This window comes from Coregonus clupeaformis, unplaced genomic scaffold (assembly GCF_020615455.1).
Source record: "Coregonus clupeaformis isolate EN_2021a unplaced genomic scaffold, ASM2061545v1 scaf2363, whole genome shotgun sequence".
NCBI classification, from domain to species: Eukaryota; Metazoa; Chordata; class Actinopteri; order Salmoniformes; family Salmonidae; genus Coregonus; species Coregonus clupeaformis.
Window position 1 is genome coordinate 17,501 of NW_025535817.1, and position 25,302 is coordinate 42,802.

General features: G+C 43.6%; 1 protein-coding gene across 1 annotated transcript in view; it reads left to right on the forward strand.

The window, feature by feature from the left end:
* Positions 1-4,431: 4,431 nt before the first annotated feature.
* The window catches only part of LOC121539143 (glutamate receptor 3), a gene marked incomplete at its 5' end in the record, with an annotated part of 57,913 nt that continues 37,042 nt past the window's right edge, over positions 4,432-25,302 (forward strand). The window contains 4 exons of the mRNA XM_045219396.1: positions 4,432-4,494; positions 8,843-9,004; positions 16,949-17,116; positions 20,147-20,251. Coding sequence (XP_045075331.1) covers positions 4,432-4,494; positions 8,843-9,004; positions 16,949-17,116; positions 20,147-20,251 — 498 coding nt within the window. The remainder of the gene's footprint in view (positions 4,495-8,842; positions 9,005-16,948; positions 17,117-20,146; positions 20,252-25,302) is intronic.

Consider the following 25,302-nt stretch of genomic DNA (forward strand, 5'->3'; position numbering starts at 1 on the left):
CGGTCCGACTCATCCCAAACCATGTCAATTTGGTTGAGGTCGGGGGATTGTGGAGGCCAGGTCATCTGATGCAGCACTCCATCACTCTCCTTCTTGGTAAAATAGCCTTACACAGCCTGGAGGTGTTTTGGGTTATGGTCCTGTTGAAAAACAGATGAGAGTCCCACTAAGTGCAAACCAGATGCGATGGCGTATTGCTACAGAATGATGTGGTAGCCATGCTGGTTAAGTGTGCCTTGAATTCTAAATAAATACAGACAGCGTCACCAGCAAAGCACCCCCACACCATAACACCTCCTCCTCCATGCTTTACGGTGGGAAATACAGATGTGGAGATCATCCGTTCACCCACACCACGTCTCACAAAGACACAGCGGTTGGAAACAAAAATCTCCAATTTGGACTCCAGACCAAAGGACAACATTTCCACCGGTCTAATGTCCATTGCTCGTGTTTCTTGGCCCAAGAAAGTCTCTTATTTTTTATTGGTGTCCTTTAGTAGTGGTTTCTTTGCAGCGATTTGATTCACACAGTCTCCTCTGAACAGTTGATGTTGAGATGTGTCTGTTACTTGAACTCTATTAAGCATTTATTTGGGCTGCAATTTCTGAGGCTGGTAACTCTAATGAACTTATCCTCTGCAGCAGAGGTAACTCTGGGTCTTCCATTCCTGTGGCGGTCCTCATGAGAGCCAGTTTCATCAAAGCGCTTGATGGTTTCTGCGATTGCACTTGAAGAAATTCCATAATATGGACTTGGTATTTTACCAAATAGGGCTATCTTCTCACAACACAACTGATTGGCTCAATCGCATTAAAAAAGGAAAGAAATTCCACAAATTATTTTTTAAGAAGGCACACCTGTTAATTGAAATGCATTCCAGGTGACTACCTCATGAAGCTGGTTGAGAGAATGCCAAGAGTGTGCAAAGCTGTCATCAAGGCAAAGGGTGGCTATTTGAAGAATCTCAAATCTCAAATATATTTTGATTTGTTTAACACTTTTCTGGTTACCACATGATTCCATATGTGTTATTTCATATTTTTGATGTTTTCACTATTATTCTACAATGTAGAAAATTGTAAAAATAAAGAAAAACCCTGGAATGATTAGGTGTATCCAAACTTTTGACTGGTAGTGTATGTATATTTATTTTCCCTTTTGTACTTTAAGTATTTGCACATAATATGACATTTGAAATGTCTTTATTCTTTTGGAACTTTTGTGAGTGTAATGTTTACTGTTAAGTTTGATTGTTTATTTCATTTCTGTTCATCATCTACTTCACTGCTTTGTTAACATACATTTCCCATAAAACCCTTACATTGAATTGAATTGAATTGAGAGAGGAGAGAGCAGAGACATCCAAGGCTCAGTGAGTTAATAGTTAATAGTTAATAGTTAGTAGTTAATAGTTAATAGTTAATAGTTAGTAGTTAGCAGTTCATAGTTCATAGTTAGTAGTTAGTAGTTAGTAGTTAGTAGTTAATAGTTAATAGTTAATAGTTAATAGTTAATAGTTAATAGTTAATAGTTCATAGTTCATAGTTCATAGTTCATAGTTCATAGTTAGTAGTTAGTAGTTAGTAGTTAGTAGTTAGTAGTTAGTAGTTAGTAGTTAGTAGTTAATACTAAATCATGGGGTACTTTTCTTGTGGTAAAACTATCCCATATCCATTCCCAGGCAAAGCTGATTAAGCTGGTCACATTAGTTTTGTCAGGATCTGTAGCTATCTGTGTAGCAGGTCTCTCGCTGTATTGTAAGGGTATGTAGCTATCTGTGTAGCAGGTCTCTCTCTGTATTGTAAGGATCTGTAGCTATCTGTGTAGCAGGTCTCTCTCTGTATTGTAAGGGTATGTAGCTATCTGTGTAGCAGGTCTCTCTCTGTATTGTAAGGGTCTGTAGCTATCTGTGTAGCAGGTCTCTCTCTGTATTGTAAGGATCTGTAGCTATCTGTGTAGCAGGTCTCTCTCTGTATTGTAAGGGTATGTAGCTATCTGTGTAGCAGGTCTCTCTCTGTATTGTAAGGGTCTGTAGCTATCTGTGTAGCAGGTCTCTCTCTGTATTGTAAGGGTCTGTAGCTATCTGTGTAGCAGGTCTCGCTCTGTGTTGTAAGGGTCTGTAGCTATCTGTATAGCAGAGCTCTCTCTGGTCTACTCTGCCTCTCATTCATCTTCACATCACAACTTATACTAAGATGAGATCAGCTCCCAACACTCCCAGGATCATCCAGTAGGAATTTAATGAATTTTGCAAAATGTACAAAATGGCATATTTTTTTTAATGGATTTTCATGGAAGGAAGTTGCTTCTGGTGTATCAGTTACAGCTTTTGTACTGTCCAAATCCATGTTCTGCTTATCCTGCCAACTAGGAAGTGTGTGTCCACCTGCCTCATCCTGTCCAATCACCCCCAGGGCCTTGTCAGGACTCCGCCTAATTATCTCAATGTAGGGGAAACACTGGGAGGGCTGTTTTCAGTTGGCCGGGGGTAGTGCCTCTTTCAGTGCCTCCAACAATACCTCTGTGTCATTAGATTCTTGCTGTGCCCCAGTCCAAGGTTTCTCTGTCTTAGTGGTGCATGCCAGGTCGGAAGCAGGGCATGAACGGGTGTGGGTGGATTCTCTGCCAGGTCCTAGGCAGGGTGTTGGCTGTTTCTCTGGCCAGGCTGGGGCAGGTGTGAGGAGGCCTGCAGGTCTAGTTTTGTAGCCAAGGTGATAACAGGGTAGAGTGTGTGTGGTGTCCAAAACTTCCAGACTAGAGCCGAAGGTCAAGGATGCTCTCATTGGTACCTCATTCCCTTTATAGTGCACTACTTTTGACCAGGGCCCTGTTCTGCAGCCGGCTCTCACAACCATTTTGTTTTGCGTTTTCAACTTTGGCGATAAGAGTCGGGTCCTAAATCAGACTTGCACTTGGTGATGATTTTGACAGGTAATAGTAATAGACATGATGAAAATCATATTAGTATGTTCATCTCCTACTGGGCTGTTTCTGGTTCTGAACACCACAATACCAGGGGGTTTTCTGGATCAAAAAGGACCTAAGGTGGTTGGGGTGGCAGGGGGCGTGGCAGGGGGCGTGGCAATGGGTGTGGTCAGCCCATCGCATGCCTGATTCTTAGGGATCATTTTAGAGGCCTCCATCTTGGCAGTATGTAGGCCTGGCTAATTATGTCAAGAGATCCCGAAGGACTGAAAGGAAATACATAGTTGAGTGTTTTTCCTCAAATTGGATGAAAATCATTTTAATAACAACACACAGCTTCAGTAATGGCTGAGTGAAGAAGGCCTGGGGATGAGGAAAATGGGTGCTCAGCGGTTCCTCTAATTTCCCCCTCTCCTCGTGTCTGCTGGGAAGTGGGCTGCCTGTACGATGCGTCACCAGAGAATCGACTTCTCTAAATTTAAAACATATATCATTTTCTGTCACGTGATTCAGCACAGAGAAAGAAAAAAACAAAATGATGTAAACCACAAGAGGTTGGTTTGAATCAGTTGAAATAAAGAACAAGCTATGGAAGGCCTCTGGCTACCAGGCTAAGAGCAGGAGAAAGCTAGTTGCTACATTGTTCAGTTAATGGGGCGGGACACAGAACATGTTCCGACACACGAGTTCTACCGTGGACTCATGTTGTCGTGTGATTCCGCTGTGGAACGTGCGTTGTCGTGTTTGCAGAACACAGATGAAAACTGAGACGTGGTTGTCAATCTCGTCATTGCATCCATCCAGACTCCAACTGCCTGGCTGCCTGCAACAGTCTGGAGATGGGTGGGCACTCCATCTGAAATAACAGACCTAATAATAACCATGCTTTATTTGCAAATTCATTAGAATATGTATGGCTAGTGATTTAGAGATTATAACTGACTAGCCTGTATTATTATTGACTAACCCAATCATGATTGACTAGCCTGTATCATGGTTGACTAGCCTGTATCATGGTTGACTAGCCTGTATCATGGTTGATTAGCCTGTATCATGGTTGACTAGCCTGTATCATGATTGACTAACCTGTATCATGATTGACTAGCCTGTATCATGGTTGACTAACCTGTATCATGATTGACTAGCCTGTATAATGATTGACTAGCCTGTATCATGGTTGACTAACCTGTATCATGATTGACTAGCCTGTATAATGATTGACTAGCCTGTATCATGGTTGACTAACCTGTATCATGATTGACTAGCCTGTATAATGATTGACTAGCCTGTATCATGGTTGACTAGCATGTATCATGGTTGACTAGCTCTGGGGTGATGTTTCCCCTAGCAACAGATTTAGTATGAGCCTCACCCCAATCCTAACCTTAACCATTATTGGGGGAAATACTAAACTGACCCAATATCAGTGTCTAGAGGCAACTTCACCCTACATCCCATGACACAGCTTAGTCAACTCTGGTTGGCTCACCTTTGTATTGATCTCTCCTACAGGTGGTCTCTCTGGGGAAGAACGCCCGTGGATACCACTACATCCTGTCTAACCTGGTGAGTCAACATATATATATATATACTCCGGACTCCGACATAGCTTTTTCCTAATATTTCTATATTTCTTAATTCCATTCTTTTACTTTCTAGATTTGTGTGTATTGTTGTGTATTGTTAGATGTATTGTTAGATATTACTGCACGGATACAGCTAGAAACACAAATATTTCTCTACACTCACAATAACATCTGCCAAATGTGTGTATGCGACCAATAATATTTGATTTGATTTAACATGGCGTCTCAAATGGCACGCTGTTCCCTGTCTTGTTTTGTATGCTTTGTACAAAATAATAAAATGCAGGACGACAGGATGGGTGCGAACTTGGCTAAGTAGTTGACCATGCCAAGCACTGTTTCCAGCTCTGCGCGGTTCTTTGGTGGCTCCATTTCCTTTATGGCTGAGATCTTCTGCGGATCTGGCTTGATTCCATTCGCTGTGAGAAGATGTCCGAAGTAGCTGACCTCTGTAGCGCCGACTGTGCTCTTCTCGGGGTTGAGCCGGACTCCTCTCTCGCGGGACCTTTGCAGCATCGCGCTGAGGTTTCTGTCGTGTTCCTCTTTGGTTCGACCATAGACAAGGATGTCGTCCACAATTGCCAGGACTCCGTCGAGGCCTTCGTACACCGCGTCGATCTTTCGCTGAAACTCGTCTTGGGCTGAGATAATCCCAAAAGGCAGGCGACGGAACCTGTAGCGTCCAAACGGTGTGTTGAACGTTGTGACCTTAGATTACTCTTCTGTGAGCTTGATAGCCCAGTAGCCTGATCTGGCGTCCATGACACTGAAGTAGCGTGCGCCCGCTAGCTTGTGTGTGATGCCATCTAGCGTCGGTAAGGGGTAATGGGGGTGTTTGATAGCCTTGTTCAAGTCTGTTGGGTTGAGACATACTCTGAGCTTGCCTGTGCGTGGTTTCTCCACCACCACTAACGCGTTGACCCAATCTGTCGGTTCTGTAACCTTGGTGACAATGTCAGATTGCTCCATGCTCACCAACTCTTTCTTCAGACGGGCGCGGAGAGCAAGTGGAATCTTTCTCGGTGGGTAGACCACAGGGGTTGCGTCTGGGTCAAGGTGAATGGTACATTCTCCTGGGAATAGTCCTATTCCTGTAAAAACATCAGCAAACTCCTCCATGACATTCTCTATCTCTACTGGTGCTGTCACTGATAAAACTAGCTTGATAAGGTCCATGTCTAAACATGCTTTAAGACCTAGCACTGCAGGTGCTCGAGTGTCAATAATATAATATGCCATTTAGCAGACGCTTTTATCCAAAGCAACTTACAGTCATGCGTGCATACATTTTTTTTTGTGTATGGGTGGTCCCGGGGATCGAACCCACTACCTTGGCGTTACAAGCGCCGTGCTCTACCAGCTGAGCTACAGAGGACCACAACGTAAAAGTCCAACATCATGTCCCTTTCCTTGTATTTGCATTTGAGCGTGCATGTGCCTTTTACTGGGAGCTGTTCACCACCATAACCAGTCAGTCTGCGCGTGGTGGGCTGTAGCTCACACTTAGATGTCAAGCTTCTGTACTTACTCAGAGGAATAATGTTTACTTGTGCACCAGTGTCTAGTTTGAATTTTAGCTCTGTGCCTTGTCTTCCTATCTCAATGTCAGCAAAGGCTTGCTCTGTCTCTGATATCTGACTTTTCTGTGTCACTGAATCAATAAACAGTTCATCAGCATTTGACTCTTTGATTGACATTTCATCTTCACTCACTGTATGTACTGTTTTTCCACAGTACACTCTGCACACTTTTGCAAAGTGATTCCATTTTCCACATTTAGTACACTGTTTGCCTTTAGCTGGGCAATTCCCCTTTTCGCCATGCACTTTGTATCCACAATATCCACATGTTTTGGGGCGTTTGGAGTCTGTGTCGCTCTGTTTTGGAGTTCTGTCTGTCTCCGTTCTGAAACATGCTCTCTGGGCACTGGAGGTGTGCTTTGATGTCTGCCTGACTGCGTGCACTGCTTGTTCACGTGATGCGCTCGTGCTGCCGCCTGAAATGGTTTTCATCTGAACCTGTGCTAGCTCGTGAGATCTGGCTATGTCGATAGCTTTGTCCAGCGTTAGCTCTGATCCAACATTCAAAAGTTTCTCCCTCACTCGCGGTGAGTGTATTCCAAATACAATACGATCCCTGACCATCTCATCCTTGTTTGCATAATCACAGTCTTTCACAAGCAGACTCAGCTCAGTGACAAACTGTTCAAACGATTCGCTAGCGCCTTGTACTTTCTCATGGAATTTGTACCTAGCGAAAATTGTATTGGTATTTGGCACAACATATGCTTCAAAACAATCGTAGTATGTTTTCAGTAACTTTGATTCAGCCTCGGTAAGTGTCCATGTGTTGTAAATGTCCCTCCCTTTTTCACCGATCCAGAGGAGCAGGTAGCTGCACTTTTCCTCTTCTCCTCTTTCCTTCAGAGGACCCGTGAACATCAGCTCCACATGCTGTTTGAACTTACGCCATGCATCGGGTAGATTTGTAGACCCCCAATCCATTCGAGGTGAAGGAACTCCATCAAAATCCATCTTTTAGTCCTTTTACTCTGACACCATGTCTTGTTTTGTATGCTTTGTACAAAATAATAAAATGCAGGACTACAGGATATTTATAAACGTAGCTCTTTATTAACTAGCTATCACTGGCATGTCCATGTGTCTCTGGCCATGATCATCTTTAGAATGACCTCACCACCTGGGTGGTCTTAACCAATCATAGCACAGTATGATATGACAGTATAATGCATCCAATTACAATTCAGTATGCTGACACATATGAATATTACATTCCCTATATAGTGTTCTACTGGGCTCTGGTCAACAGTAGTGAACGACATAGAGAAAGGGGTGCCATTTGGGATGAACTCTTAGTTTCTAATTCTAAGAAACAGTAGTGTAACCTTTCTCAATATTTTTCAATATTTCCTTGATTCCTTGATTTCTTGATACCTTGCCTCCTATCTCCTTGCCTCCATCTCAAAACGCATTGGAGAAGAAGGCCAGAGGGGAGGGAGCTTGTGACATCTAGTTACAATACTTTTCAACCGTTTGTGTCTGATCTGTTGCCATCAGAGGGATAAAGTGGAAACTGGAAGTGTCAGGTTGACTCCTGTATTAGCATGACTGGGCCAGCCCTCTTCTCTTCTCTTCTCTTCTCTTCTCTTCTCTTCTCTTCTCTTCTCTTCTCTTCTCTTCTCTTCTCTTCTCTTCTCTTCTCTTCTCTTCTCTTCTCTTCTCTTCTCTTCTCTTCTCTTCTCTTCTCTTCTCTTCTCTTCTCTTCTCTTCTCTTCTCTTCTCTCTCTCTCCTCTCCTCTCTCCTCTCTCCTCTCTCCTCTCCTCTCCTCTCCTCTCCTCTCCTCTCCTCTCCTCTCCCTCTCCCTCTCCTCTCCTCTCCTCTCCTCTCCTCTCCTCTCCTCTCCTCTCCTCTCCTGTCCTGCTGTTCTCTCTCCACTGTGTCTCTGACTTTAAAAGTCCCCATTATGCACAAGTCACGGACACATGCCCTTTTACTCCATAACACGACGCTGTACTTTGAAACTAGCAATTTGACCATGAAAAGAAAGCTCACTCTGACATGACTCCAGGCGGCACCGTGTAATTTAACGGCAGTTGGAGCCGCTGGCTTGTCAGAATACATTACAATAAGTTAGATTTTCTGGGCGGAAGGACTGAGCCCTCAACCGGGGGAAAAAGTGTTGTTTTGTTGTTGTACCATATCTTAAATCCAATGCGCAGTACTTTATGTAGAAGAATTCATTGTTCACATCATCTTGACAAAGAAACATAGACCTCCATTTTATTAGGGCTGAAGATTAAAGAGTATTCCATTCTGTGACTATTGACTACCTTGTGGGGTCTAATACTCTTCACTGACTTACTTTGAGTAGCTAGATTTATGACATCCTTCCTCGTGCAACATTCAGGGAGGAGTTTTTCAAATCCCCAAATAAACTTTCAAGGTGATTCCTTTAACATTTTCTTGGAAGCTTTATGCTTTTGGACCCTGAATTCCCTCTGTTTCTCTGTCTCTGTCTCTGTCTCTCTCTCTGTCTCTGTCTCTGTCTCTGTCTCTGTCTCTGTCTCTGTCTCTGTCTCTGTCTCTGTCTCTGTCTCTCTCTGTCTCTCTCTGTCTCTCTCTGTCTCTCTCCCTCTGTTTCTCTCTCTGTCTCTATCCCTCTGCTTCTCTCTCTGTCTCTATCCCTCTGTTTCTCTGTCTTTCTCTTTCTCTGAATGCATTTTCTCTCTCACTCCCTCTCCTCCCTCTCCCTCCATCCATCTCTCCCTGTCTCCCTCCCTCCATCCCTCCCTCCTCTCTGATCTCAGGGTTTCTCCAATGTGAGCTTGGACAAGGTCTTCCTAGGCGGGGCCAACATATCAGGCTTCCAGATAGTGAGCCCTGAGAACCCCGTTGTTCAGCAGTTCCTACAGCGCTGGGAGAGACTGGATGAAAGGGAATTCCCAGAGGCCAAGAACACCCCGCTCAAGGTAACTACTGCAGACTACAGTACAGCAGCCAAGCCTTTCATGATGCACTGTTATGTATGCGCTGTGTCTTCTTTTGGATAGAGAGCTCTCCCTCTCCCTCTTGTCCTTCTCTGCTCAGTATGTCTCTCTCTCTCTGTCTCTCTCTCTCTCTCTCTCTCTCTCTCTCTCTCTCTCTCTCTCTCTCTCTCTCTCTCTCTCTCTCTCTCTCTCTCTCTCTCTCTCTCCCTCTTGTCATTCTCTGCTCAGTATGTCTCTCTCTCTCTATCTCTCTCTCTCTCTCTCTCTCTCCCTCTTATCATTCTCTGCTCAGTATGTCTCCTCTCTCTCTCTCTCTCTCTCTCTCTCTCTCTCTCTCTCTCTCTCTCTCTCTCTCTCTCTCGCTCTCCCTCTTGTCATTCTCTGCTCAGTATGTCTCTCTCTCTCTCTCTCTCTCTTGTCCTTATCTGCTCAGTATCTCTCTCTCTCTCTCTCTCTCTCTCTCTCTCTCTCTCTCTCTCTCTCTCTCTCTCTCTCTCTCTCTCTCTCTCTCTCTCTCTCTCTCTCTCTCCCTCTTATCCTTCTCTTCTCAGTTTGTCACTCTCTCTCTATCTTTCTTTTCTTTTCATTTCTCTCCTTCCTTTCCCAAAGATCAATGAATCGATAGGTAGATGTGAAGCAAAGTTATGGCACAGCTTCAATTTACATCTAATTAAACAACGATCAAGGAAGAAATGGCTTTGGAATTACACTTAATTGTCCCACACTATGAAATCGGGGAGAGAACTATGGATCTGTCTCCGTCCGTTAGTACATTGGTACATTCGTCACACGCAATATCTCAAGACAGCACTGGCACGATTTTGACGAAACTTGGTTGAATGATTCGTCTTGCCATAGAGATCCGGTATTTACAAAATTACACTGATTGGCACCAAGGCGGAAACTATAGTAATTCATTGAATTGTATATCTCAAATCAAATGAAATTCTATCTGTCACATGCTTTGTAAACAACAGGTGTAGACTAAGAGTGAAATGTTTACTTACGGGTCCTTTTCAAAAAATGCAGAGTTAAAGATAAGATAAAAAATACAATAAAAACTGAAATAGTGACACGAGGAATAAATACACAGTGAATAACAAATAAAAATAAGGAGTAATAATAGCATCTATATACAGGAGGTAGAAAATAACATGGCTATATACAGGAAGTAGAAAATAACATGGCTATATACAGGAAGTAGAAAATAACATGTCTATATACAGGAAGTATTAAACAACATGCCTATATACAGGAAGTATAAAATAACATGGCTATATATAGGAAGTAGTAAATAACATGTCTATATACAGGAAGTATAAAATGACATGTCTATATGTAGGAAGTAGAAAATAACATGTCTAAATATAGGAAGTAGAAAAGAACATGGCTATATATAGGAAGTAGTATATAACATGTCTATATACAGGAAGTATTAAATAACATGGCTATATACAGGAAGTAGAAAATAACATGTCCATATATAGGAAGTAGAAAATAACATATATATATATATATATATATATATATATATATATATATATATATATATATATAGGAAGTAGAAAATAACATATATATATAGGAAGTAGTAAATATCATGGCTATATACAGGAAGTAGTAAATAACATGTCTATATACAGGAAGTAGAAAATAACATATATATATATAGGAAGTAGAAAATAACATATATATATATAGGAAGTAGAAAATAACATGGCTATATACAGGAAGTAGAAAATAACATGGCTATATACAGGAAGTATTAAACAACATGGCTATATACAGGAAGTAGAAAATAACATGGCTATATATAGGAAGTAGTAAATAACATGTCTATATATAGGAAGTAGAAAATAACATGTCTAAATATAGGAAGTAGAAAATAACATATATATATATATATATATATAGGAAGTAGAAAATAACATATATATATATATATAGGAAGTAGAAAATAACATGTCTAAACATAGGAAGTAGAAAATAACATGGCTATATACAGGAAGTAGAAAATAACCTGTCTAAATATAGGAAGTAGTAAATAACATGTCTATATACAGGAAGTAGAAAATAACATGTCTAAATACAGGAAGTAGAAAATAACATGTCTACAGTTTGGAAGTAGAAAATAACATGTCTATATACAGGAAGTAGTAAATAACATGTCTATATACAGGAAGTAGAAAAGAACATGTCTACAGTTTGGAAGTAGAAAATAACATGTCTATAAACAGGAAGTAGTAAATAACATGGCTATATACAGGAAGTAGAAAATGACATGGCTATATACAGAGAGTAGAAAATTACATGTCTATATACAGGAAGTATTAAACAACATGGCTATATATAGGAAGTATAAAATGACATGTCTATATGTAGGAAGTAGAAAATAACATGTCTAAATATAGGAAGTAGAAAAGAACATGGCTATATACAGGAAGTAGAAAATAACATGTCTATATACAGGAAGTATTAAATAACATGGCTATATACAGGAAGTAGAAAATAACATATATATATATATATATATATATATATAGGAAGTAGAAAATAACATATATATATATATAGGAAGTAGTAAATATTATGGCTATATACAGGAAGTAGTAAATAACATGTCTATATACAGGAAGTAGAAAATAACATATATATATATATATAGGAAGTAGAAAATAACATATATATATATATAGGAAGTAGAAAATAACATGGCTATATACAGGAAGTAGAACATAACATGGCTATATACAGGAAGTATTAAACAACATGGCTATATACAGGAAGTAGAAAATAACATGGCTATATATAGGAAGTAGTAAATAACATGTCTATATATAGGAAGTAGAAAATAACATGTCTAAATATAGGAAGTAGAAAATAACATATATATATATAGGAAGTAGAAAATAACATATATATATATATATATAGGAAGTAGAAAATAACATGTCTAAACATAGGAAGTAGAAAATAACATGGCTATATGCAGGAAGTAGAACATAACCTGTCTAAATATAGGAAGTAGTACATAACATGTCTATATACAGGAAGTAGAAAATAACATGTCTAAATACAGGAAGTAGAAAATAACATGTCTACAGTTTGGAAGTAGAAAATAACATGTCTATATACAGGAAGTAGTAAATAACATGTCTATATACAGGAAGTAGAAAAGAACATGTCTACAGTTTGGAAGTAGAAAATAACATGTCTATAAACAGGAAGTAGTAAATAACATGGCTATATACAGGAAGTAGAAAATGACATGGCTATATACAGGGAGTAGAAAATAACATCTCTATATACAGGAAGTAGAAAATAACATGTCTACATTTTGGAAGTAGTAAATAACATGTCTATACAGTGGGGAAAAAACGTATTTAGTAAGCCACCAATTGTGCAAGTTCTCCCACTTAAAAAGATGAGAGAGGCCTGTAATTTTCATCATAGGTACAAGTCAACTATGACAGACAAATTGAGAAAATAAATTCCAGAAAACAACATTGCAGGATTTTTTATGAATTTATTTGCAAATTATGGTGGAAAATAAGTATTTGGTCACCTACAAACAAGCAAGATTTCTGGCTCTCACAGACCTGTAACTTCTTCTTTAAGAGGCTCCTCTGTCCTCCACACGTTACCTGTATTAATGGCACCTGTTTGAACTTGTTATCAGTATAAAAGACACCTGTCCACAACCTCAAACAGTCACACTCCAAACTCCACTATGGCCAAGACCAAAGAGCTGTCAAAGGACACCAGAAACAAAATTGTAGACCTGCACCAGGCTGGGAAGACTGAATCTGCAATAGGTAAGCAGCTTGGTTTGAAGAAATCAACTGTGGGAGCAATTATTAGGAAATGGAAGACATACAAGACCACTGATAATCTCCCTCGATCTGGGGCTCCACGCAAGATCTCACCCTGTGGGGTCAAAATGATCACAAGAACGGTGAGCAAAAATCCCAGAACCACACGGGGGGACCTAGTGAATGACCTGCAGAGAGCTGGGACCAAAGTAACAAAGCCTACCATCAGTAACACACTACGCCGCCAGGGACTCAAATCCTGCAGTGCAAGACGTGTCCCCCCTGCTTAAGCCAGTACATGTCCAGGCCCGTCTGAAGTTTGCTAGAGTGCATTTGGATGATCCAGAAGAGGATTGGGAGAATGTCATATGGTCAGATGAAACCAAAATAGAACTTTTTGGTAAAAACTCAACTCGTCGTGTTTGGAGGACAAAGAATGCTGAGTTGCATCCAAAGAACACCATACCTACTGTGAAGCATGGGGGTGGAAACATCATGCTTTGGGGCTGTTTTTCTGCAAAGGGACCAGGACGACTGATCCGTGTAAAGGAAAGAATGAATGGGGCCATGTATCGTCAGATTTTGAGTGAAAACCTCCTTCCATCAGCAAGGGCATTGAAGATGAAACGTGGCTGGGTCTTTCAGCATGACAATGATCCCAAACACACCGCCCGGGCAACGAAGGAGTGGCTTCGTAAGAAGCATTTCAAGGTCCTGGAGTGGCCTAGCCAGTCTCCAGATCTCAACCCCATAGAAAATCTTTGGAGGGAGTTGAAAGTCCGTGTTGCCCAGCGACAGCCCCAAAACATCACTGCTCTAGAGGAGATCTGCATGGAAGAATGGGCCAAAATACCAGCAACAGTGTGTGAAAACCTTGTGAAGACTTACAGAAAACGTTTGACCTGTGTCATTGCCAACAAAGGGTATATAACAAAGTATTGAGAAACTTTTGATATTGACCAAATACTTATTTTCCACCATAATTTGCAAATAAATTCATTAAAAATCCTATAATGTGATTTTCTGGAGAAAAAAAATCTAATTTTGTCTGTCATAGTTCACGTGTACCTATGATGAAAATTACAGGCCTCTCTCATCTTTTTAAGTGGGAGAACTTGCACAATTGGTGGCTGACTAAATACTTTTTTCCCCCACTGTATACAGGAAGTAGAAAATAACATGGCTATATACAGGAAGTAGAAAATAACATGTCTATATAGAGGAAGTATTAAACAACATGGCTATATACAGGAAGTAGAAAATAACATGGCTATATATAGGAAGTAGTAAATAACATGTCTATATACAGGAAGTATAAAATGACATGTCTAGACGTGGTCCTCTGTAGCTCAATTGGTAGAGCATGCCGCTTGTAACGCCAGGGTAGTGGGTTCGATCCCCGGGACCACCCATACGTAAAAATGTATGCACACATGACTGTAAGTCGCTTTGGATAAAGCGTCTGCTAAATGGCATATATATATATATATATATATATATATATATATATATATATATATATATATTTATATATATATATATATATATATATATATATATATATATATATATATATATATATAGGAAGTAGAAAATAACATGTCTAAATTTAGGAAGTAGAAAATAACATGGCTATATACAGGAAGTAGAAAATAACATGTCTATATATAGGAAGTAGTATATAACATGTCTATATACAGGAAGTATTAAATAACATGGCTATATACAGAGTGGCGCAGTGGTCTAACTACTTCCTGTATATAGACATGTTATTTACAACTTCCTGTGTATAGCCATGTTATTGTCTACTCCCTGTAGCCATGTAGTTTTCTACTTCCTATATATAGACATGTTATTTACTACTTCCTGTATATAGACATGTTATTTTCTACTTCCTATATATAGACATGTTATTTTCTGCTTCCTATATGTAGACATGTTATTTTCTACTTCCTGTATATAGATATGTGCCACTAGAGATCCTGGTTCGAATCCAGGCTCTGTCGTAGCCGGCCGTGACCGGGAGACCCATGGGGCGGCGCGCAATTGGCCCAGCGTCGTCCAGGGTAGGGGAGGGAATGGCCGGCAGGGATGTAGTTAATAGAGCATGGCGTTTGCAACGCCAGGGTTGTGGGTTCGATTCCCACAGGGGGTATGAAAAAAAATAATGTATGCACTAACTGTAAGTCGCTCTGGATAAGAGCGTCTGCTAAATGACTAAAATGTAAATGTAAATGGAGTAGGAAATGACATGGCTATATACAGAAGAAAAAAAACAAACATTGTAAAGTGGTTATCCCACTGGCTATAAGGTGAATGCACCAATTTGTAAGTCGCTCTGGATAAGAGTGTCTGCTAAATGACGTAAATGTAAATGTAATACAGGAAGTAGAAAATAACATGGCTACAGGGAGTAGGAAATTACATGTCTATATACAGGGAGTAGTAAATAACATGGCTACAGGGAGTAGGAAATAACATGGCTACAGGGAGTAGGAAATTACATGTCTATATACAGGGAGTAGTAAATAACATGGCTACAGGGAGTAGTAAATAACATGGCTACAGGGAGTAGGAAATAACATGGCTACAGGGAGTAGGAAATAACATGGCTACAGGGAGTAGGAAATTACATGTCTATATACAGGGAGTAGTAAATAACATGGCTACAGGGAGTAGTAAATAACATGGCTACAGGGAGTAGGAAATAACATGGCTACAGGGAGTAGTAAATAACATGGCTACAGGGAGTAGGAAATAACATGGCTACAGGGAGTAGGAAATAACATGGCTACAGGGAGTAGGAAATAACATGGCTACAGGGAGTAGGAAATTACATGTCTATATACAGGGAGTAGTAAATAACATGGCTACAGGGAGTAGGAAATAACATGGCTACAGGGAGTAGGAAATAACATGGCTACAGGGAGTAGGAAATTACATGTCTATATACAGGGAGTAGGAAATAACATGGCTACAGGGAGTAGGAAATAACATGGCTACAGGGGTAGGAAATTACATGTCTATATACAGGGAGTAGGAAATAACATGGCTACAGGGAGTAGGAAATAACATGGCTACAGGGGGAGTAGGAAATTACATGTCTATATACAGGGAGTAGTAAATAACATGGCTACAGGGAGTAGGAAATTACATGTCTATATACAGGGAGTAGGAAATAACATGGCTACAGGGAGTAGGAAATAACATGGCTACAGGGAGTAGGAAATTACATGTCTATATACAGGGAGTAGGAAATAACATGGCTACAGGGAGTAGGAAATAACATGGCTACAGGGAGTAGGAAATTACATGTCTATATACAGGGAGTAGTAAATAACATGGCTACAGGGAGTAGGAAATAACATGGCTACAGGGAGTAGGAAATTACATGTCTATATACAGGGAGTAGTAAATAACATGGCTACAGGGAGTAGTAAATAACATGGCTACAGGGAGTAGGAAATAACATGGCTACAGGGAGTAGGAAATTACATGTCTATATACAGGGAGTAGGAAATAACATGGCTACAGGGAGTAGGAAATTACATGTCTATATACAGGGAGTAGTAAATAACATGGCTATATACAGTGAGTACCAGTACCGAGTCGATGTATCGATGGACGAGGTAATTGAGGTGTCCATGTACTGTACATGTAGGTAGGTGTAAAGTGACTTGGTAACAGGATAGATAATAGACTGTAGCAGAAGTGTATGTGCAAAAAGTTAGTTAGTTAGTGAAAAAAAGTTTGAATCCTTTGTGTGGGACGACATGTTTACTGTTGCCTTATTACCTTTACTCAAGGTGTTGGTTAACAAACAACATGTTCTCTCCAGGTCAAGGTAAGTTTGAGATGAACGTGTGGGACAGGGAGAACGCTGCATCGATGTGTTTCAACTCTTCAGGGAAACTCTCAGAAGTTCTCACATAGCACTTCTGCATCCCTAGCGTCCTCCACTGTACTCTGTCCCATGTTCATACCTGAATGAATGAAATAATAAATTAATGAATGATGTATTGTTTGCCAGCTACAGTGGTCAGTCTCCCATGATCTCTCTTGCTTATCTCTGGTGATCTCTTGTGATCCCTCTGATCTCTCTTGTCCTCGGCAGTACACGTCAGCTCTGACCCACGATGCAATCCTAGTGATCGCGGAGGCGTTCCGGTACTTGCGGCGCCAACGGGTAGACGTGTCACGGCGAGGGGGCGCAGGAGACTGTCTGGCCAACCCTGCCGTGCCATGGAGCCAGGGCATCGACATCGAGAGAGCTCTCAAAATGGTAGGATGGAGAGAGACAGAAAGAGGGGCAGATGGGGAGGGAGGTAGAGAGAGAGGAGGGAGGGAGGTAGGTAGGGAGGTGGAAAGGAGAGAGAGACGGGGGAGGTAGTGAGAAAGATGGAGGTAGGTAGGGAGGAGAGAGAGAGAGAGATAGAGAGCTATAGAAAGAGAGGGCAGAGAGTGAGATAGAGAGCTGTCTACAGAGAGGGCAGAGAGAGAGATAGAGAGCTGTCTACAGAGAGGGCATAGAGAGATAGAGAGCTATAGAAAGAGAGGGCAGAGAGAGAGATAGAGAGCTATAGAAAGAGAGGGCAGAGAGTGAGATAGAGAGCTGTCTACAGAGAGGGCAGAGAGAGAGATAGAGAGCTGTCTACAGAGAGGGCAGAGAGAGATAGAGAGGGCAGAGAGAGAGATAGAGAGCTATAGAAAGAGAGGGCAGAGAGTGAGATAGAGAGCTGTCTACAGAGAGGGCAGAGAGAGAGAGAGAGAGAGCTGTCTACAGAGAGGGCAGAGAGAGAGATAGAGAGCTGTCTACAGAGAGGGCAGAGAGAGATAGAGAGCTATAGAAAGAGAGGGCAGAGAGAGAGATAGAGAGCTATAGAAAGAGAGGGCAGAGAGTGAGATAGAGAGCTGTCTACAGAGAGGGCAGAGAGTGAGATAGAGAGCTATAGAAAGAGAGGGCAGAGAGTGAGATAGAGAGCTGTTTACAGAGAGGGCAGAGAGAGAGCTAGAGAGCTGTCTACAGAGAGGGCAGAGAGTGAGATAGAGAGCTATAGAAAGAGAGGGCAGAGAGAGAGAGAGAGAGATAGAGAGCTGTCTACAGAGAGGGCAGAGAGTGAGATAGAGAGCTGTCTACAGAGAGGGCAGAGAGAGATAGAGAGCTGTCTACAGAGAGGGCAGAGAGAGATAGAGAGCTGTCTACAGAGAGGGCAGAGAGTGAGATAGAGAGCAATAGAAAGAGAGGGTAGAGAGAGAGATAGAGAGCTATAGAAAGAGAGGGCAGAGAGTGAGATAGAGAGCTGTCTACAGAGAGGGCAGAGAGAGAGATAGAGAGCTATAGAAAGAGAGGGCAGAGAGAGAGATAGAGAGCGATACAAATATACATATTTCCTCCTTCCTCTGCCTCCCAGATGTCCTCTCACAGACCTCTCACATTGAAAATCTATCCACCTCAGCTCAGCTCTCTGAAATACAAAGACACTCTCATTCACATTACCATAAACCCACATATTTTATTAAAGCCTATCAGTTCCATCATTTGATTAACGTCAACGGTTCTACCTACAGTGAGGGAAAAAAGTATTTGATCCCCTGCTGATTTTGTACGTTTGCCCACTGACAAAGACATGATCAGTCTATAATTTTAATGGTAGGTTTATTTGAACAGTGAGAGACAGAATAACAACAAAAAACATCCAGAAAAATGCATGTCAAAAATGTTATAAATTGATTTTCATTTCAATGAGGGAAATAAGTATTTGACCCCTCTGCAAAACATGACTTAGTACTTGGTGGAAAAACCCTTGTTGGCAATCACAGAGGTCAGACGTTTCTTGTAGTTGGCCACCAGGTTTGCACACATCTCAGGAGGGATTTTGTCCCACTCCTCTTTGCAGATCTTCTCCAAGTCATTAAGGTTTCGAGGCTGACGTTTGGCAACTCGAACCTTCAGCTCCCTCCACATATTTTCTATGGGATTAAGGTCTGGAGACTGGCTAGGCCACTCCAGGACCTTAATGTGCTTCTTCTTGAGCCACTCTTTTGTTGCCTTGGCTGTGTGTTTTGGGTCATTGTCATGCTGGAATACCCATCCACGACCCATTTTCAATGCCCTGGCTGAGGAAGGAGGTTCTCACCCAAGATTTGACGGTATATGGCCCCGTCCATCTTCCCTTTGATGCGGTGAAGTTGTCCTGTCCCCTTAGCAGAAAAACACATCCAAAGCATAATGTTTCCACCTTCATGTTTGACGGTGGGGATGGTGTTCTTGGGGTCATAGGCAGCATTCCTCCTCCTCCAAACACGGCGAGTTGAGTTGATGCCAAAGAGCTCGATTTTGGTCTCATCTGACCACAACACTTTCACCCAGTTCTCCTCTGAATCATTCAGATGTTCATTGGCAAACTTCAGACGGGCCTGTATATGTGCTTTCATGAGCAGGGGGACCTTGCGGGCGCTGCAGGATTTCAGTCCTTCACGGCATAGTGTGTTACCAATTGTTTTCTTGGTGACTATGATCCCAGCTGCCTTGAGATCATTGACAAGATCCTCCTGTGTAGTTCTGGGCTGATTCCTCATCGTTCTCATGATCATTGCAACTCCACGAGGTGTGACCTTGCATGGAGCCCAAGGCCGAGGGAGATTGACAGTTATTTTATGTTTCTTCCATTTGCGAATAATCTCACCAACTGTTGTCACCTTCTCACCAAGCTGCTTGGCGATGGTCTTGTAGCCCATTCCAGCCTTGTGTAGGTCTACAATATTGTCCCTGACATCCTTGGAGAGCTCTTTGGTCTTGGCCATGGTGTAGAGTTTGGAATCTGATTGATTGATTGCTTCTGTGGACAGGTGTCTTTTATACAGGTAACAAACTGAGATTAGGAGCACTCCCTTTAAGAGTGTGCTCCTAATCTCAGCTCGTTACCTGTATAAAAGACACCTGGGAGCCAGAAATCTTTCTGATTGAGAGGGGGTCAAATAATTATTTCCCTCATTAAAATGCAAATCAATTTATAACATTTTTGACATGCGTTTTTCTGGATTTTTGTTGTTGTTATTCTGTCTCTCACTGTTCAAATAATCCTACCATTAAAATTATAGACTGATCATATCTTTGTCAGTGGGCAAACGTACAAAATCAGCAGGGGATCAAATACTTTTTTCCCTCACTGTATGTGAATACCTGCCATTTCCTAATACCTGCCATTTCCTAATACCAGCCATTTCCAAATGTGATAATAACTTGGCCGTCTGTATTACACGTTGTTCTGTGCGTTTTGCCTCCTCTGTGTGTTACTGTCCCACGGTGCAGGTCCAGATCCAGGGGATGACGGGGAACATCCAGTTTGACAGCTATGGCCGGAGGTCCAACTACACTATAGACGTTTATGAGATGAGAACAGGGGGGCCGAAAAAGGTGCACGCACACACACACACACGCACGCACACGCCACACACACACACACACACACACACACACACACACACACACACACACACACACACACACACACACACACACACAATCACACACACAATCACACACGCACACGCACACGCACACGCACACACACACGCACACGCACGCACACACACGCACACGCACAGACACGCACTTCCATCTACAGCACTCTCTATTACTCCATACCGACTTAGCTTTTAAATCTCAATTCATTCAGAAATGGTTGTCTACATCACAACAGGATGAACATCAGTCAGACGTTAGGGTTTAGTTCATTATGTATTCCTGTCATTGGTTATGAATTATGACAAACATGCCCTCTATAAGTTCTCCTATATGACAGATGGGGGACTTCTACAAATGTCTCTAGGAACCAGGGGGTTGGAACCGAAATTATTTTCCAATCGTTTCGTTCTGAACATGACCATTATTTTTTTTGTTCCGTTCCACTGTTCCAACCAACAAAAGAAAGTTCTGAACCGGTTAGAACCCCCAAAAAGTAAGAGTTCATATTGTTCCTTTCTGTTCCTTTCTAAATGGGCTTGCTATGGAGCGGGTAAGCAATTTAATCTGTATAGGAAAGTCGTTAAAAGCAAATTGTATTTTGCCATAACAGCATGGTTTAATCATAATGAAAGACAAACACACACGCTGTGCTGCCAGTCACAGTGTAGTGTGAGAGATGTAACTGCGGGTGAGAAGAGAGCATTGAAAAACTAGCAAAGAAAAAGTTAATCCATTGTTTTCTAATTAAACATCTCTCCCTAATTTCTGAATCACGCTTGTAACGTTGACAGTAGGCTACAGTAACCTACGCTTCAGAGGGGAGGGGCTGGTAGCCTACACACACCCACGCCCACTGGCAAAGATTTCCAGCTGGCAGGCAGATGCTGGAATACGTTCTGAGTGACAGAGTGAGGGCTTTGCATAGGCGCTTTGTTGCAATTTTTGTGGGACTGGAACAAAATGCCCGTAACGTAAAATAACGTTATTAACCAGTTCTAATGCTTTTAAAATAACGGTTCTGTTCCAGAACAGTATAGATCACTTTCGTTTCTGGTTCGGGTTCTGTTCCTCAAATAATTTTGTTCATTTCCAGTTTTCGGTTCTGTTCCCTGAACACGTGACAGTGCTAGATGACTGTGAGCTTAGATTATTGCACGGTTTGTAGTCAAACCTGCTGTGTAGGTTTTTGATTGATTGATATTCGATTATTAACTGTAGTAGGCTGCTCCAACTAGAGAGAACATTACATACATTACAGATTATCGAGGATAAACACCAAATAAAGCCTTATTTCCATAGCGGTCCTCTGAGTGGGTTGGAGTGAAGCCTTCTTCTCCAGACAGAGAACTTATTTCCATAGTGGTCCTCTGAGTGGGTTGGAGTGAAGCCTTCTTCTCCAGACAGAGAACTTATTTCCATAGTGGTCCTCTGAGTGGGTTGGAGTGAAGCCTTCTTCTCCAGACAGAGAACTTATTTCCATAGCGGTCCTCTGAGTGGGTTGGAGTGAAGCCTTCTTCTCCAGACAGAGAACTTATTTCCATAGTGGTCCTCTGAGTGGGTTGGAATGAAGACTTCTTCTCCAGACAGAGAACTTATTTCCATAGCGGTCCTCTGAGTGGGTTGGAGTGAAGCCTTCTTCTCCAGACAGAAATCCAGACATCAGCCTGTCAGGATGGTTAGTGGACACCAGAGAGGCTGATTGCTTTTCTCCAGGTTGTGTAGCTGCACTCAGTGTAATGACTGCTACAAGCCCCACAGCACCATCTCAGCTCCCCCACTGCTCCCTACTGCACACCTGCAGAGACTGTAGAATCAATCTGGTATCTACACTACAGGCCCTCTGACTTTTGAAACAATCACATCTAGTACTCAAGAGAGGAGATGAGAATATCTAAATCGAAACTCTCCTGACATTCTCAAGAATTATCCTCTTCGCACTTAACAATGGAGACTATGGAATGGTCACATTCTGCATCCCAAATGGAACCATATTCCTCACATAGTGCACTACTTTTGATCGGAGCCCTATGAGCCCTAAGGGTCCCATTTGAGACAACCCTGGTTGGATCTCATAACCTCTTAGTGTTAACAGACGGATCTGTATTTCCATTCCTTATATGCCAATCATCTGGAGCAGTGTGAGTCCGTTCTGACGTGAAGTGGGATTATACTGTCTGCCTTCCAGGCACCATACTCCACTAATTAACACCCCACAGCCCTCGTGTCTAACCCCTCACAGCCAGATAGAGACAGCAGGAGGGAGGGAGGGAGGGAGAGAGGGGGAGAGGGAGAGAGAGAGAGAGAGAGAGAGAGAGAGAGATTTTCACTTTGGGTCATGACCATGAAGCCCCAGTCCCAGGCAGACAATGACAGGTTATAGAGGTGAGAGAGGGCTGGAATGAGGGGTGACGGCCGGTGACAGTAGAGAGAGAGGGCTGGTATGAGGGGTGACGGCAGGTGACAGTAGTGAGAGAGGGCTGGTAGGAGGGGTGACGGCAGGTGACAGTAGTGAGAGAGGGGTGACGGCCGGTGACAGTAGTGAGAGAGGGCTGGTATGAGGGGTGACGGCAGGTGACAGTAGTGAGAGATGGCTGGTATGAGGGGTGACGGCAGGTGACAGTAGTGAGAGAGGGCTGGTATGAGGGGTGATGGCAGGTGACAGTAGTGAGAGAGGGCTGGTATGAGGGGTGACGGCCGGTGACAGTAGTGAGAGAGGGCTGGTATGAGGGATGACGGCCGGTGACATTAGTGAGAGAGGGCTGGTATGAGGGGGTGACGGCCTGTGACAGTAGTGACAGAGGGGCTGGTATGAGGGGTGACGGCAGGTGACAGTAGTGAGAGAGGGCTGGTATGAGGGTGACGGCAGGTGACAGTAGTGAGAGAGGACTGGTATGAGGGGTGACGGCAGGTGACAGTAGTGAGAGAGGGCTGGTTTGAGGGGTGACGGCAGGTGACAGTAGTGAGAGAGGGCTGGTATGAGGGGTGACGGCAGGTGACAGTAGTGAGAGAGGGCTGGTATGAGGGGTGACGGCAGGTGACAGTAGTGAGAGAGGGCTGGTATGAGGGGTGATGGCAGGTGATAGTAGTGAGAGAGAGCTGGTATGAGGGGTGACTCGGCAGGAGACAGTAGTGAGAGGGCTGGCATGAGGGGTGACGGCAGGTGACAGTTGTGAGAGAGGGCTGGTATGAGGAGGGTGACGGCGGTGACAGTAGTGAGAGAGGGCTGGTATGAGGGGTGACGGCAGGTGACAGTTGTGAGAGAGGGCTGGTATGAGGGGTGACGGCCGGTGACAGTAGTGAGAGAGGGCTGGTATGAGGGGTGACGGCAGGTGGCAGTAGTGAGAGAGGGCTGGTATGAGGGGTGACGGCAGGTAACAGTAGTGAGAGAGGGCTGGTATGAGGGGTGACGGCATGTGACAGTAGTGAGAGAGGGCTTGTATGAGGGGTGACTGGCAGGTGACAGTAGTGAGAGAGGGCTGGTATGAGGGGTGACAGTAGTGAGAGAGGGCTGGTATGAGGGGTGACGGCAGTTGGCAGTAGTGAGAGAGGGCTGGTATGAGGGGTGACGGCAGGTAACAGTAGTGAGAGAGGGCTGGTATGAGGGGTGACGGCATGTGACAGTAGTGAGAGAGGGCTTGTATGAGGGGTGACGGCAGGTGACAGTAGTGAGAGAGGGCTGGTATGAGGGGTGACGGCAGGTGACAGTAGTGAGAGAGGGGTGACGGCGGTGACAGTAGTGAGAGAGGGCTGGTATGAGGGGTGACGGCAGGTGACAGTAGTGAGAGAGGGCTGGTATGAGGGGTGACGGCAGGTGACAGTAGTGAGAGAGGGCTGGTATGAGGGGTGACGGCAGGTGACAGTAGTGAGAGAGGGCTGGTATGAGGGGTGACGGCCGGTGACAGTAGTGAGAGAGGGCTGGTATGAGGGATGACGGCCGGTGACATTAGTGAGAGAGGGCTGGTATGAGGGGTGACGGCCTGTGACAGTAGTGAGAGAGGGCTGGTATGAGGGGTGAAGGCAGGTGACAGTAGTGAGAGAGGGCTGGTATGAGGGGTGACGGCAGGTGACAGTAGAGAGAGGGCTGGCCTATGAGGGGTGACGGCAGGTGACAGTAGTGAGAGAGGGCTGTATGAGGGGTGACGGCAGGTGACAGTAGTGAGAGAGGGCTGGTAAGGAGGGGTGACGGCAGGTGACAGTAGTGAGAGAGGGCTGGTATGAGGGGTGACGGCAGGTGACAGTAGTGAGAGAGGGCTGGTATGAGGGGTGATGGCAGGTGACAGTAGTGAGAGAGAGCTGGTATGAGGGGTGACGGCAGGAGACAGTAGTGAGAGAGGGCTGGTATGAGGGGTGACGCAGGTGACAGTTGTGAGAGAGGGCTGGTATGAGGGGTGACGGCAGGTGGCAGTAGTGAGAGAGGGCTGGTATAAGGGGTGACGGCAGGAGACAGTAGTGAGAGAGGGCTGGTATGAGGGGTGACGGCAGGTGACAGTAGTGAGAGAGGGCTGGTATGAGGGGTGACGGCAGGAGACAGTAGTGAGAGAGGGCTGGTATGAGGGGTGACGGCAGCTGACAGTAGTGAGAGAGGGCTGGTATGAGGGGTGACGGCAGGTGACAGTAGTGAGAGAGGGCTGGTATGAGGGGTGACAGCCGGTGACAGTAGTGAGAGAGGGCTGGTATGAAGGGTGACGGCAGGTGACAGTGGTGAGAGAGGGCTGGAATGAGGGGTGACGGCCGGTGACAGTAGTGAGAGAGGGCTGGTATGAGGGGTGACTGCCGGTGACAGTAGTGAGAGAGGCCGGTATGAGGGGTGACGGCAGGTGACAGTAGTTTGAGAGGGCTGGCATGAGGGGTGACGGCAGGTGACAGTAGTGAGAGAGGGCTGGTATGAGGGGTGACGGCAGGTGACAGTAGTGAGAGAGGGCTGGTATGAGGGGTGACGGCCGGTGACAGTAGTGAGAGAGGGCTGGTATGAGGGGTGACGGCAGGTGACAGTAGTTAGA